The 17630-nt window shown below is 31.7% G+C and overlaps 1 protein-coding gene across 1 annotated transcript in view; it reads right to left on the reverse strand.

Annotated features, from left to right (window-relative positions):
- The window catches only part of STAG1 (STAG1 cohesin complex component), a 326413-nt gene that overhangs the window by 33538 nt on the left and 275245 nt on the right, over positions 1-17630 (reverse strand). Inside the window, exon 22 of the mRNA XM_031440349.2 lies at positions 9585-9665. Coding sequence (XP_031296209.2) covers positions 9585-9665 — 81 coding nt within the window. The remainder of the gene's footprint in view (positions 1-9584; positions 9666-17630) is intronic.

Consider the following 17630-nt stretch of genomic DNA (forward strand, 5'->3'; position numbering starts at 1 on the left):
GTACTTTATTCATCCTACAAACTACATTCTGCTGGCATCTTCTGCTACATAAAGTTACTATGGCACTTACTGTGTACTAGGAACTAATCTAAGCTTTTCATATATTAACTCAACTAATCCTCTCAACTGTGATGGGTACTGATATTATCACTCCCATTTTATACATGAAGAAACAGGCACAGAAATGTTAAATGCAGGCAAAGACACAGCTAGCAAGTGAAGGAGTAAATTAACCAGAGCAGTTTGCCTAGAATCTGTGCTCCTAATCATTTTGCTATGACTCTATAATGTGAAAAAAATAACATATTGAAGAAATTGGCAGCATTATGGAGGTAAGAAATTTGAAACTGAAATTACCCAAATATATTTATATATAAACAAAAATGCCAGTCAACTCAAAACACTGAAAAAGAAAAACCAAAGAACAAGGTATGCTAATTATTCTAAACTGCAATTTTAAGAAATTAGAATGTATAGACAGTGCCTCTAACACTTTGAACACAATGAAATTCTACTTAAATAGATTCTTTCTAGCTAGAGTACCTGAATTACAGGGATGCAAACTGAAGGCAAAGAGTAAAGAGTAATCTCCTCTCTCAGTCATATAAGGTATATAAAGACTAAGTATACGATGCTTCATTTCAAATGCTTTTTCCTAAATGAAACTAGTATTTCCTCTTATTTTCAGAAAGCAGCTTGGCATAAAGAGCACTTTTTCCTAAAGTAGTTGTGGAAAGGAACTCGAATGGGTAGGTGGTAAGATTACACGGAGATTTAAATTATACTATCTTGGTTATATTCTTTTGTATCCATTTTGCAAGCTGTTTCACTAGCTCAACTTTATTTTTTGCTTCCCTGTAGATCTAGCGAAATCAAGAATTAGAAGAATGAAAATTGACACGCTCAAATGTGAAAGATCTAACATAGTTTTAGTTTTTCAGTGATCTATTGACCAAAAAAAAAAAAAAAAAAAAAAAGAGAGAGAGAGAGAGAGAAATTTCTCTTAATGAGTTATAAGACGATATTTTAAAAATATATCCTGGTCAGCAAAATCTCAACAGTGAAGACCCCAAATAAGGCTGCCACAATTAAGATGGTGAATTTATCATGTTAGCTATATTAGTTTTCTTGAAGGTACAAAGGCTCAGACTTGACCTACCCTAACATCTTGGGAAGAAAAACAGATCCTAAATGTAGATTGCTACAATTATAGTCAGTGAGGAAAGAGAAGACTTTAATCCCTTAACATACAAAACACGTGCAGATTTTAAATGGGTGATTCCTTTTCATTTTTATGTGTCTAGAGGAAGACTAAATTTAACTGTCCTTTTATCCACAACTATGAAATTAAGATAATAATTAGATAATAATTAAGATAACATCCAGAAACTGCACCCATGAGAAACCTACTAGTAAATACATAAGATTAGTTCAACATTATTTGACAAATATGTATTTTCAGAATAGGCAGAAATAAAACAGAATAAAGTTGTAAGATAAGGCCCTATATCAGGTCAAACATCTTAGAAAACAAAAATAAAGCCTGTTAAGAATTTATCAATTTTTATGACAAAAAAGGGGCACAAAACTAAACTAGTTACCAGAATGGGCAAATAGGGTTACTGACAAACAAGACCAAGGGGTTATCTTATTAGGTCAGGGGCTGGCAAACTTTTTGTGTAAAGGGTTGGATAGTAAATATTTTAGGCTTTGTGGGTCATAATGTCTCTGTTCCAACTACTTAACTTTGCCACTGGAGCAAGAAAGCAGCCATAGTCAGTACATAAATGAATGAGTATTGCTGTGTTCCATTAAAACTTTATTTACAAAAACAGATGTCAGGCCAGATTTGGCCCATGTGCTGTAGTTTGTCCAGTCTGTATTGGACTATAAAGCTCTTTGGAGGCATAAACTGTATTATGCTTATCTGTACTTAGCATAATCACTGATATATAATGTGGCTCATAAAGTTAGCTTTCAGCCCAAATAAGTCATTATCCATATTAAATATGATAGAAACAGATGTAACTAAACTCATTGACTTGGGACACATCAGTGAGCCAGAGAAAAAGCCTCACCCTACATAAACCTTATACGTTTGAAATTGCTTTCTTGTATGAATAACTGCTATTAGGTTCTCTTTTGAGGGTAAGGAGAGAGTGTGCCACTTTTGTAAACACACAACAAAATAACTATTGGATATTTAAACCCCAAATGTAATACTTAGTTTTCAGTGTTGTTGCCGTTCCTGGAGATCTGAATCCCCACCTGCTGACTCCTGCCACTGCCTCAAAGGCTAATCCACTTACGATCCATGAACTCTTATGATGCCTACTGTAGTTCCAAAATATCTTCTAATTTTCCTTTCCTGTGATGTATAAAGATGAAAGAAGCTAAAGGAGGGGTCGGAGGAACAGGGGAAAAGTAGTGACTGTTAGGACCAAAGTGAGAAACCTGAATTTCCAAATTTTCCAAAACACAGATGGAGGACAAAATCTACCCTGCTGTATTTGAAACCTACACTAGATATTGAGCATGTTTACATACTCCCATAGGCTTATATAATAATTCATTTAGTATCAATTCTTGGTTTTGGCAGGGGAGAAGTTAAGAAAGCACAGACTAGGACTGCAATTTAATGTTATCAAAGCAGTTATTGTTTACTGAAACATTTCTTTCTATTTAATCTTCCCAAAAACCTTAGCCAGCAGTGAATACCACATATTCAAAAACTAAAGTTCAGATGTGAATTAACTTGCATACCTTTGTCACAGGGGTCAGGAATGGAGCCAAAATTCAAACTTGGAATTAATTCCAAAGACCATGCTCCAACACAAAAAATGCTGGAAACATGTCCTATTTATAAACCGGGAGTTTCTTATATATAAAGCTTGGGTCAACAACAAGAAGTCATTTAAATATCTAGTAATTATAGAATGGCCACTGAAAAAAAATTTTCAAAATAAAAAACCTATTGTGGAAAGGAAAAGGCATTACTTTGTCACTCAGGAGATATTAAATAGAATAAAACACTTACTTCTTTTCTATTCAAATAAATGGCCTGAAAGGAAAGTAAACTTTTTTTTATCATTAATTAAAAAAACTCCTCCAATCTTTGTACTAAAAAGTGGGGAGTGTTGTGTTTTGTTTAAATATTCTTAATGTTGCTTTAGGTCTCTAATAAATTCAGTTAAAACAGAATTTTACATTATAATAATTGTTATTTAGATCTTCTTAGTCCTGGCCCATTACTTAGATCATGAGGTAATTTAAGGAGTTAGAGTATTTATAAATCAGGTACTTTAAAGACCAATGTTCCTATGTAAGTAAAAACAGCATCCAACTGGACAGGCTAGCGAAACTGAGAAAGCCTCCTGCTGTCCTACAAGGGGTGGGAAGGTATTCCTTATCAGAAAGCAAGCTCCAAAAGTAGAAGCCCAGGAACAGGGCTGCAAACACAGCATGGAATTCTTAATGGAATGCTGGAATCATGACTTGAAAGTCCTCGTCTAAGTTGAACATACTTTCTTCTGATTTCCAGACATTTTTAGAATGTTAGACTTGGATAAAATTTTGGACAAGTTCAGAATTCAGTATAAACAGCCATCTACTACTTAAGTATTCTAGATTTTTTAAAAAAGAGAACATTCTGAGAGCTGAACAAGAAATGGATATAAAAACAAGACCTGGATCATTCTCTCTTAACTTTCCTAGACCAGCCAGTCAAGCATGCACTTGAGACAGGACATAGTATTAATAGGAACAAAGCTACCAAAGAATGACTCTGAAAGCATGGACCAATCAAAAGGAAAGGCTTAAAACTAACTAGACAGTTATTAAGGATAGAATTATCAAGAAATAAAAGGTAGGGGAAAAGATCTGGAAAAGAATGAAGCAAATCAAAATGGTTATGCACTACTAAAATTTTATTCCTACAGGGATAGATATTATTTCCCACTTCTGGCCCCATTCCCTCCCACCTCAAAGCAGTTAATTCTGCAGATGGTTATAGATGTAGGTACTATCTATATTTCATTATTGTAGGAATTTGGGCCAAGGACTTGAGTGAGCTATCTCTTTCTTATTCATTGCTATTCTAAAGGGCTGGGAAGGGAAGAGGAAGGGAAGAGGTCTAGAAAGCAGCTTGTAGATTTTCATACATTTAAGCCTATTTCTAGTACACTTCTACGAATATATGTTTGTATGAAGAACAGCAAGGTTAAACATGTCTCCTATGGGGCTTGGCCACCATCAGCTCCATCTTCACCCTAACTTCTCCGTCCCCGTTTGCTTGGAGGTAAACAAGTTGGAATTTGCAGAGGAGAATCTTCAGTCAAGAGGATAATGAAGGAACAAATTTTGCAGTAAATATGTTATACACCTCAATAATAATTTGACTCGTAGATATCTGAGGGATGTTGGCTTTCTTTAATTTAAAGACTTAGGAATAGGGCCTGGGTCCAGAATGCAGGGATGTTTACCCTAGGCTATTCCTACTGCTGTCTAGAATAGAAACGTGCAGTGGAAGGCAGAGAGCACTACAAATATAAGACTGCAGAAAGTAGGACAGCTCCTCCCAGGAGAAAAAAAAATTTAGGATAAATTCTAGATCCCCATGCCAAAAAAGGCAACAGGGGCATTATCTTAGCCCTAACTCTTATTTACCTGGCTCTTTAAAAGTCTTTGTATATGTCCAGAAGGAGCTGAAGGAAGAAGGATGTTTTCTGCTACAGAGAAGAGAAACTGAAGTCAGCTTCTACAGGACCAGCACTAGGGGGCACTGGAGCAAAGTATACTGAGCATGACCTGTGAGACTGCCAAAGAGCTTCAACTCTGGACATTAGGGGAACAGAGGAAATACCCATTGGTGAAACCCAGTACACTTCCATTTTAAATAAAGATCTAATCCTATTCTTGATACAGTCTTCTCATTTACTTCATTTTACAAAATAGTGTTCACTGTTGAGTTAAATTATAACTTGAATTTAAACTTTAAATATAACTACCATTCATATTTCCCTGAAAGACAGAGTTCATGATAATAGAGAAGAAAAATAAATAAACTTTAGAAAATACTCTTGGAAGAGCAATTTGACAGTAAGTATTAAGCCTTAAAAGCCTTTGACCCAGCAATTCCATTTCTAAGATGAAACAATGTAAAACACAAATAAGCTTTTAAACCAGAGTGTCTATCACAGCATTAATTTTATTAGTTAAAATGTTTAAACCACTTAAATATCCAATAGAGGAGTGAGGTAACATAAATTATGGTATAGCTACACTATGGACTACCATGCACACATTAAAAATACTATTTATAAACATTTAATAAATGAAAAGTTATTAATTGATGAGGGGATACAAAATTGTAAATACATCATGATCTCAATAAGACTCAAAAATACCTAAGAAAAAGTACTAAAAGAAAATATATCAAAATATTAACAGTGGATATCCACAGATGGGAGGATTCGTAAATTTTACTTTACTTATATAGTTTTTCAAATGAACATGTACTCAAGAGAGCTCAAATTTATGAAAACCATTCTACCTTATATTTTATACCAAAAACTAATAAGCATAATTTATTCATTAAAAATGTAAGTGACCTCTTCAGAGATTTAAATGAGTTTCTATAAATGTAACAATGAGTAGAGAAAAACAGATAGTAGTCAGCTGGCCAGCTTCCTCACTAGATAAATAGTTCATTCCATATTAATATAATTATTTAACAAAAAAATTAATTCATGTAATAAGACTTTGAAGTTGTCTCTATGTAATCAATACTACAAGTGTTAAATATATAGACCCCAAGGGTCTGTTGTATTACATTTAAATTAAAAGGAAACAAATTAAAGGGAAAAAAAAAAAAGGATAGAGAATTTTAGGTGCACCATTACCAAAGTCCTCCATATACTTTGTGTAACCCACTGGCATTACAAACTGAGCCATTTAAAATCACAGTAACTTCCCATTTAGATACCTCTAGGGATGAAAGAAAACTGCCATGTGACATAACTTTTGCATACACAACTGATAACAGATATTGGTAGTTTGTGTTCAATAAGAAGTCAACCAATATGTTTTCAGAAAATTTGTTAAAAAAAAAACTACAACAGAACTGTCTAAAAGTAGTTGTATTAAAAGCTTAATAAGATTTTAAAGAGTGATAACAAAAAGACTATTAGACTGAGATTCAAAAGACCTGTGCTGTAAGTCTGTGACTTTAGACAAGTCCCAATTTTTTAAAGTATTAGGTCTCTTATCTGTAAAATGGGAATAACAACATCTACCTTACAGGATTATTAAGAAGATTAAATTAGAACATTTATATTCAAGTGATTAACAAAATGTAAAACGTCAACAAGGCAAAAACAGCAATGTTCCCATCTAGGCCTTATCTTAAACAAACAGGTTTCATCAAATTATTTCCAAATTCTCTTATGGCTCCAATATTGCATTTATAAACAACAGAATAATATTGCTACAGCAAATAAGATACAGAACACACTAAGCATCTTTCTAGTATTCACCCAAGTCCAACAACTTCGTGAGTTATATGTGATAAACCAAAACCTAACATAAGGGTGGAGAATCAAACTATTTTTGTACCAGTAGTTTTTAAATATTAATTTTTGTGATAGTAGTATCACTGTTAAGTATCAACAAGAAAAACAAAGCCTCAGATAGTAACAAAAGGTATAAAGCAAAAAGTAAATTTCTCCCCTTCTTACACCTGCCCCAAAAGAATTTCTATTTCCCAGAGATAACCACTATTAAGATTCTTGTGTATCTATCCAAACATTTTCAGTATAGCAGTTATTAGCCCTAGCATAGTTTGCAGAATTCTAGAGAGCTAGACAAAAATGGCCCAATATAACTTTTAATTTCATAAAAAGTAATCAGACACAGACAAGTGATTTTTCACTTGTTATTACTATCTGGAAATCACTTTACAATTGATAAAATGCTTTGATATAAATTTATCTGTTTTAAAATTACATAAGTGACTTGCCTCAAGATTAGTTACACAACAAGTTAATGATGTGGCTGAGAGTATAGTTAGGAAGTTGATACCGTATATGAAATGCGATAATGATAATGTAATCTATATACATGTACAAAGCTTATGTACGTGGCTCTTAAATTTTCAGAGATATCTTACACTGTATAGGGAGGATTACAAAATGTGGCAAATCCCAATCTTGTAATTATTATAAATGAGAGTCACTAAAATAATTGTTTTAAAAGGAGGAATATTAGCAACCAAAGATTAGTTTTTAAAGTTTTTATACCTGTTATGAAGATTCATGTTTTTCATCACTTTGAAAGAAACATTTTTAAACTCTAGACACAACTGATACATGATTACTGAATATACTTTGGATTAAAAAAATTACCAAAATTACTAAGTGAGAAGAAATAACCTGAGAGACACTTAAATAAGGGGAATTTCACATGTGATATAAATGCACACAAAACTATAAACAGAAATCAACTGAACAATAAATAATAAATCATCTAAAATATACTGTGGTATTCTTTCTGGCATAAAGAAAATCAGTGCTGGCCACAAAATCTGCATTGCCACTGTGGTAATGACAACTACAAAATCTGTAGTATGATTAATGACAAAAATGAAGTTATCTTTTATTAGGAGAATGTGTCAGATAAAAATTAAACCGAAAGGCAAGGAATCTCAAAATAATTGTTGTAACAGGATTAAAAAATAGAAAGTATCTAAAGAAGTAGGTCCAAGAATAGAGATTCTCACTCTAACCATGGAACATGATTGTAAAAGGACAAAATTTAAATTAAACTTAATGGAATAATTAACCACTAATCATGCTAAAGTTTTAGGCCAGTATATATCCCAAATTTACTAAAATCCAAGGATCAACATTCAGCTAAAATACAAATAACTCAGATAACCAAAATGATCTCAGTGGGAAAAAACAGCATAAAAATCAACCAGGTGAAAAAATCAGAATAAAAGTAATTGTGTACAATGTATAAACTCTTGCTTTCAAATTTTAACTGACATATTCAATCTCATTTAATCTTACCATATCAAAGAACATTTCAAAAACTGTGAAAATGTAATATAGTTTTAAAGTGGGTTTTGTTACCAATGAAAAGTTAACTTTGATTTTTGCTTTTCAAGATGAAACTGTCAATAAAATAGAAAAAACCAGGAAGTTAACCAATCAATAATATTACCTTCCTTCTAACTGAAGATGAACAAAACCGCCAATTATTTCCAAAAGCAGAGAAATCCTCAAACTACTTCTCAGCAGGAACAAGAAGAAAAAAAGTCTTTCTCTGAAAAAGACTGCTCCATATCAAGTAGTTGGTTCTATATGGAAATGTATTATTAACTTCCTTTACTGGTTAAGTAGCTGCTATTTATTTAGATGAGGATATTTAAATATCATAGTATTTTTATTTGGTTCTTTATTAAGTGTTTGCTTTTTACTCATATGTTCAAGCCTCTTTGAATTCATAAAACAATTGAAACATATTTTATATTTCTCAGATAATTCCAATCATAAAATATTTTTAAAAAATCTGATTCTCTTCATGGTTTTATTCATTGTTTCTAGTTTTCTTTTTGGTTTTTCACCATCAGCTCATTTTTCTTAAAACTTTGTGGAAATTCTTTGAGGCAAGTCCCTTCAGAAAGGATTTATATTGGATTCTGTTAGGGGCTTAAGGATACCACCAATCAAAATCTTATTCTGTTTTTCTGTTTGTTTTTTTTTTTCCTCCAATGGACCACAGAAATAGTATGAATTTAGGATGGAAACCTAAATGAAAGTTAGCTCATGGTTATAAACTTTCGTTTCGCACCTTCTCTCCTTTAATTAATGGCAAATTTTAAGATACATTGTTTTGATAGTTTTGCTTATATTCCCCGATGAATGGAACTGGTATAGGTTTATTACTAATTTACCCTTATGCTGAGGGTAGCTCTTTAGGATCCCAACTTTATCAGGGAGATGTGCTACTTATTAGACATTCCACCTTGGAAGGGCCTTGGGGTTTGTCTAGATTAGAAAATATCCTCAAGGTTAAGTGGGCTTCCGTACTCTGCTTAACTCTCTTGGATCCTTATTTCACTTAACCTCTAGTTTGTATTCTCCTTTTTGTTTAGCAGGGTAATTAAAATTTTTTTAAAAAAAATTTTATCTAACAATGTAAGTTGTTTTTAAAAAGAGTATTGTTTAGTTTGGGCCCCAAGGTACCATAATGCCAGAACTGAAAGCTACATACTGTTGTCTTTCAATATTACTCTCCTTTTTATACAGTATCACCTACAGAGCTGTTTCAACTAGTTATTTCTTATAAGAATTTAAACTCTGTGTATACATACAACTCTGTGTCTATTGCCTGAAAAACTGTTTATCTTCCAAAGAAGTAAAAAATACTTACTCATAGGATAAAACAAGAATTGAGAACAATTATTATATATTTTATTAAAAATTATAGTTTATAATAACTGATAAAATGTTATTAAATAATGAATTAAACAAGATTATTTTATTTTAGTAATAACCCTTCTGCCTACAGAAACTCTTACTTACTTTGGAAGGAGAACCATCAGTAATTTTCACCAACTGCCAAAGAATCGAGTAATGGGAACACTGCAGTGCCTGTACGACTATCTGTATCAAATAAAAAATTCAAACAAATGAGACATAATTTACGTTTGCATAATATTAAGAGAACAATATTTATCATAGCTTTTATCTTACAATAAGGTTTCAAGTCCAAATTTTTGCAGAATTAATGAAAACATATAAAATATTTAGTTAAAAAAAGATAAATCAACATATCAATCTAGAGAATAAAGATATAATGTATCTTGATAAATATAAAACCAAGTGATACTATCCTTTAAAGAAAAATGTACTGTAACAAGAATACTTTGCTTAGTCAGATTTTTAAAGGGAGATTGAAGAAATTTTTTTCATAAATTTTATAACTAAATAATTGCTTATTTTGTTTTAAAAAAATTTTAATGTGAAATATAACGTGTACAGAGACGCTCATAGAACGTATACAAAATATAATGACTGAAGTACATAAAGATAATTCAGTGTCATATATTAGTCTTTGTAGATAAATATAGATATTCTTTGATATGACAGTCAATATTTCAACTTATATTTATAAGGCAATAAAAAAAGCAAATTCCATCTTCCTCCTCCTTATTAAAACAGTTTAACCTTATGAACCTGTCCTGGAAACTCCACAGGGTCCCCAGAACACATTTTGAGAACCACTGCTCTAGGAACAGGACACCTGGGTCATAGATATGTGTCTATTTAACTGTGTAGTAGACAGTACCAAAATTGTCAAAAGCGGCTATATCTTGACAGTTCCTGTAATGGCTCCATGTTTTCACCAACAATTGATCTTATCAGATGTTTTAAATCTGGTGATTTTATTATGTATAAGCAGTTTCTTACTGTGGTATTAAGTTACATTTCTCTGATTACCAATGGAAATGAGTTATTACCAATTTTCATTTTTTATTGGGACTGAATTCCTATTTTATGAAATGTTTATCCCTTTTTTCAGAAAGACAAATAGCAGAATTCAGGCAACTAAAGTTGATTAAGAATCATAATATAAAAGAAAATTTCATTTTGGATAAGTCTTTTACCATATTTTTGTTTAAATACATGGTACATTTTTATTGCAATAAAGCATATCTGATAATATGATATTCCCTTATTACAGTGTCTATCATTTCCCCCACTTGATAAACTAAAAACCATTAAGAATGAATATATGTAGAGAATAAATCAAAAGAGAAATCAGTAAGTGAAATAGTACAGGAAGTAGAATTTTAGCTGGTTTTACTTTAAAAGTTTCAGGTTTCAGGTCAGGTAAGTAAAAGATACTGCCAATGAGCCTACTCAGCATTAAAAATAACTCATTAGAATTAGAAGGATGAGTGGTGCTGCTTTTCATGCAACACTAATGAGATGATGTCAGAGTTTCATTAAACGTAATAATTAAATGATTGATTCATGTCAGAATGCAAGAAACAAGACTACTGAAACACCATCAAGTTATGAACATTAATACTAAAGAAACTGTCTTACTATACTTAGAAAATGCTCAATATGGTACACCTCTGGTCCTGAACACCTTTTGATAACCTTTAATTTATAAAAGGATATACACTGGTAAAGTGGTTTGTGTGGAAGAAAAATATTTAAAAATTTTTTATTGAATTTGAAACAACTTGCATTATTTAATTACTAAAAAAGTGCCATGCAAATTAACATTAATTGATGAGAAATTAAGATTAAAAAAAGTAATATTGAAGATTTGCTTGGTTTTGGTTATATCAATCTGAATCATCACAAATATCATTTCCTCTCCTTCTACATTTTTTTGACCTATATGCTAGGAATTATTTAAAGGGTGTTCCAAATTTTTGCACAAGTTTCCTAAGAAGTGGTTATGAGAGAAGAGAGATACTTGGTCACTTCAATACCTATTTCTAATAGAATATCCCCATTTTAATTTTCAATATATTGGTATTCATCATAAGTTCACTCTAAATGGGCTCCACTGCATTATTTTAAAATAAAAAGCTCACTCTCAATGACTGGGAAGCACTTTGCTTCCTCACAGGTATAATTATTTAACAATACAGCTGATGACACTTCAAAAGAAAATTCAGAAGCCTTCCTTCCAGGCTTTACATCAGTCATATTGATTTTATCCTCCATGCTAGTGATGTTATCCTCATTTGTCCAAAAGTCATTAATTTAGCAACTTCATCTTTCTGTAGTACTGACAAAACAAGCACAAGCAATAAAAACTGAAAAAGCCAAAAGAGATTATTCTAACCTATGAGTACCACAGTCCTTCTGCCTTTTCTTGATTAACATTGCTTTGACCCTGGAGAGGATCTTCAAATAATACTAAGTATTGGTCTGATGACTAAGAATTTCTTCCAACCTTATTCCTCTGACCTTGTGTTTCTATAAGGTAATGATGTTCCTGGAAAGACACAGTAATGTGGAATAAAAAGTAGTTAAGAAGCAGGACTGCCTTCTCCATCTTCTCCTCCCCTATCTGCCAAAAATGGGTCCCTGAATGACTTGGTAGTACAATGACACCCCACTTCCTTTAACTGTACTTTATGGTTACGGAAGTGAGAAATAAATTTCTATTGTATTAAGCCATTGAGCTATTGAGATTAATCTACTATAGCAGTTAGCACTACCTTAACCAGCATAAAAGTTCTTTATTAGCCCTTTTTCTTAATAATTACTTTATTTTTATATTTATTTTATTATTATTGTTTTAAATTGAACTATAGTTGACTTACAGTTTGTTAGTTTCTGGTGTACAGTACAGTGATTCAGTTATATATACATTCTTTTTCATATTCTTTTTCACTATAGGTTATTACAAGATATTGAATGTTGTGCTATACAGTAGGACCTTGTTTATCTATTTTATATATAGTATTTTGTAACTTCTTTATAATTGCTTATATCTGTTTAAAGGAACTAGCTCTTTATCTTTGATTAGAAGACTGAATCAGTGAGAATCATTCAAACTGCAGCTAATGATATATCTTGAAGATGAAGATGAACTGTTATTATAACCATATTACAACACGTAAGTTAAGGCAGAGATAAGCTCTTAGAATATTAAATTTAGAAAAACTGAATTTGCCTGGAAAATAAAATCTGACTAGAGACTAATAACAGGAAAATGATTATGTACACATAATATATATGCATACATTATCTACACATATAGGACATGTTTAAAATTCTGAAAATCCTGTGGGATTTTAATGACTGTTGGACAAATTTTGGCTCTTTGACTTTTCTGTTTGCTAGAGACTTTAAGGTGAAGGAGGATCAAATTTTTTAGTGGACATACATGACAAAAGAGTGAACTGAACTTAATACTAGTCTGCTTCTCACATCCAAAACTGCTCTATCATATTTAGACTAGGTAAATACAACTACAATTAATATCACCTTTTAAACAGAAACTTTAGGTACAAAATAATCAACATGGTTTCACTCAAAAGGATATAAAGCTGGCAAATAAGTACATGAAAAGATGTTCAATATCATTAGCATTAAGGAAATACACATTAAAAGCTCAGTGAAACACCACTACGTACCTACTAGAATGGCTAAAGTAAAAACTACTGACAATATCAAGTGCTGGTGAGGATGCAGAACAACTAGAACTCTCATACACTGCTGGCAGAAATGCAGAATGGTACAGCCACTCTGGAAAATGGTCTGGCAGTTTCTAATAAAGTTAAACATATACTTACCATAAGACCTAGCAATTGTACTTCTAGGCATTTACTTTAGAAAAATGAAAATTTATGTTGAAACAAAAGACTATATACAAATATTCATAGCACCTTTCATTGTGATAGCCAGAAGCTGGAAACAACCCAAATGTCTTTTGACAGGGTGAATGGATAAAATAAACTGTGGTGTGTCTACACAATGGAATACAACTTGAGTGGTAAAATGGCAAACCAACTATTGACTCACACAACAACTTGGATTAATCTCTAAGGCACTATGGTCAAGGTTTACATCCTGTGTAATTCCATTTATCTGGAAATCTCAGAAAGACATAACTACAGTGGTGGAAAACAAATGAGTGGTTTCCAGGAGTTGTAGGTGGGGAAAACACATACAAAGAAGTTTTTGGGATGATGAAACTGTCCTGTATACTGATTTTGGTGATGACTACGTAAATCTATACATAATTCATAACTTCATGTAAGAAGGAAAGTAAGTCAGTTTCACTATATAATAACTTAAAAAATAAGAATAGATATGGCAAACAGTAGAGTCTGCTGTAATATTTTTCTTGAGGAGATCCTAAAAAGAGCACAAACATTGAAGTGAATCATAGTGACATAAAGTAACAATTCTTTAATAAAGAGGAAAGATTCCTAAATCCTACATGTGCTTTGGGAATGAGAGATCACCCAATGAGTTGTATTACCAACAGGCCTACTATATTAAAAATTTTTTTAAAAAAAATCAGAAGATTGAAAAACTCAGGTAAAAAATTCAAACAGTAAAAGGTTTTACCTTTAGGTCTATGGTCTATTTTGAGTTAATTTTATATATGCTGTAAAGTATGGAATGAAATTCCTTTTTTTTTTTTTTTGCATATGGATAACCAACTATTTGGATAAGATTATTTGTTGCAAAGATCATCCTTTCTCCAAAGAACTGTCTCAGCAGTCAAAAATCAACTGACCATATATGCATAGGCCTACTTCCGGATTCTCTATGCTGTTCCTTAGATCTATATCTATCCTTTTTTTCAGTATCACACTAGGTTACTGGTTACAGTCTTGAAATCAGGTAGTGTCGATCTTCTAACTTCATTGTTTAAAAAAAATTCTTTTGGTTATTTTATTTCTTTTGCCTTTCCATATAAATTTTAGAAGCAAGTTGTCAGTTTCTATAAAAAATCTTGCTGTGATTTCAACTGGAACTGTGTTAAATCTAAGATCAGTTTGGGGAGAATTAATATTTTAACAATACTGAGCCTTCTAATTCATAAACATGATATATCTATATTTATTAAAATCTTTGATTTCTTTCATTAGTGTTTTGTACTTTTCAGCATATACATCTTATATACATTTTGTCAGATTGATACCTAAGTATTTCATATCTTTTGCTGCTATTGTAAATGGCACATGCTTTTAAAATTTCAACCTCCAGTGTTTATTACTGAACAACTTTTTTTGGCCTTAAAAATACTTACTTACTTTTTTCTTCAAGTATAGTTGATTTACAATATTAGTTTCAGGTGTACAACATAGTGATTCAATACTTTTATAGATATAAACTAAAGTAATTAAAATATGATAATTTTAACAAAACAATGACTATATTTCCCTGTACTGTATCCTTGTTGCCTATTTATTTGATACATAGCAGTTTCTATCTCTTAATCTCATACCCTTATCCCTTTCCCTCATTCCTTTTCCCCACTTGGTAACCACTAGTTTGTCCTCTGTATCTGTGAATGTTAAACAGTTGGTTTTTAAATTTAAAAAGCAACAGGTGTACATGGTAAAATATCCAACAGTGTAATTAAGTTTCTTGACGACTACAGACCTCTAGTTTTCCAGTAGAAAGCCACTGTTAATAATTTCTTATGTATCATCCTAGAAATAATCTGTCAACTAAAAGATGTATGTATATATAGATCTACCTATCACACTTTTAAATTCACATATTGTTCAGCTCCTTGCCTTTTTCATTAAACTTCTTCTCACATAGACTATTACAGAATAAATAATATCAACATCATTCTTTCACTTATAGCTGCACAGCATTGCACAGAATCAAAATTATCCTATCATAGCTAACCAGTCCTCTGTTGATGGACGTTTAGATTATTTCAAGTTTTAAATTTTTATAAACAATTCTACAGTGAACATCTTTGTACCTACATCTTTGTATACATGTTCAAGTACATATTTGTAGTCTAAATTTCTAGAACTACAAATGCTCAATGAAGGCTATATGTCCTCTTTTAATTTTTATACAGACTGACAAATAACCATCTAAAGGGATTACACCAATTTATTCTCAGAATGGTATTTGAACATATCTCAGTACTTAAAAAAAAAACTCCATAAGGTTTTCTGATGCATACATATAGTTGAGAATTACTGGAACAGAATCTAGATTGGAGAGAGGATGAAACTGAGGTTACTAAGACAAAATAGGCAGCTACTATCATGATTCACAAGAGAAAATATGAGGAACTAAGAAACAGTAGTAAGGCTGGAAAAAAGATGGCAGGAAGAGAGACTCGGGGTACAACTTAAAACACAGTTCAAAAGTCTCTTGAAATTAAGCACTGCTTCTAAGATAACTTTATATCCTCAAGACCTGACAATCAAATACACTTTTGGTCAATAATGACCAGATGGTAAAGTGGATGTGTGTGTGTGTGTGTGTGGAGGGGGTCGTGAAAAAGTCCCCCAAAGTTCTGATATGGCATGCCCAAGGGATATTCGGAAGTGGGTAATGAAATAATTTCTAAGCCCAGTCAAGGAAATAATTGTGTAGTCTTCCAAGGAAAGCATGACTATATCAACATACTTCAAGAGAAAACATGACCCCATTATTTATATAATCAAAAGCAATAATTTGACTAAAATTAATTATATTATATTCTATCTATATTATATTATATTCTGTCTCAAGAACTGTGTTGACTTCCAGATCATGATAGATTACTGCATCTAATCTCTCACCACAATTCCCACTGAATCAATATAAAGAAAGTTTGGAAAAAATGAAAATACAAAATAATGAATTTGACATGGGGCAAACATCAGAAGGCACGGGATACTATAAACAGCAGTAGCAAATTAGCAGCAGAAAATTTGAAGAGACACTGAAAAAAGTTTAAAAGCTTGGTTTGAGTGAGTATGCAATAGCTATGTGACCTGAAGCAAGTTATTTATCTCTATGCTTCAGTTTCATAATCAATAAAATGAGAATAATGATATATATTCCATAGGGTCATCATGAGGCTTCAACAAATGTATGCAAGTACCTGGTACATAGTAAGTATGAAACAAAAGTTTTCTATTATTGATGTCTTGATAGGCCTAAAGTTACTGACATAGGATTACATTTCCTTTTTTATGGGTTTAATCACATTGTTTTGTTATATAGAAAATATTTGCCAAAATAATTTACAAATTGTTTTTTACAGGTTTTCAATTTTTAGAATTTGGAAAGACATTTCTTGGAACTATACATTACAGCAGAAGTTTAATACTTTACTTTTCTTAGATGTTACCTAAGAGAAAGTTTAAACTTACAGATATACTAACAGGAAACAGGCACAAAGCCCACAAAACAGAATAAGGAGAATTTAACTATTATTTTTTGCATTTATTTTACAATTGTATGAGGAAATACTACAATAAATATTGAAATGTAGGTTCTTTATAAGCTAATGATTATTATATTAAGGAATTGCAATAACTTTTAATACTTTTCATAGGTTATGAATTCATTAGCCTAGGGGAGGTTACCTACAGCCATTGGAACATATTCTGCCAGAAAGTATGGAAATGCTCAAAAAATATATTTAAAGTACAGAGAAGCAGGAGGGAAAGACATTCCCTCTGGCTAAATCTGCAACAATTTGAGCACCAAAATAGATAACAATAGTACTGAGTTTTAACCAGTTGAATAGAACAGGAATAAACTAGGAATCTACTGAAGCCATATGGATGCTAAATTTTAAAAGATGATTTAAAAATTTATGAAGATGAATGAATACATACATACACACACATATAAATAAAGGGAGAAGGGAAAGTTCTTCTTGATAGCAGAGGGCCAACAAATACATATAAAATAAATGACAGAGTTGGAAAATCACCACTTAAGCTATAACCATTTTGTGACCATGGTAGTAATAAATGAGTCCAGCAAAGTCATAAATGGATGCTGAAATTATGTCAAAGTTTAATAAGAAACAGGACTATTTACACAGTCTTAAAGAATCTTCCCACAGGTCACTGATTTATTAAAAAAGAAAATGGTAACTCCACGCAGGAG

The sequence above is a fragment of the Camelus dromedarius genome, chromosome 2 (genome assembly GCF_036321535.1).
Source record: "Camelus dromedarius isolate mCamDro1 chromosome 2, mCamDro1.pat, whole genome shotgun sequence".
NCBI lineage: Eukaryota > Metazoa > Chordata > Mammalia > Artiodactyla > Camelidae > Camelus > Camelus dromedarius.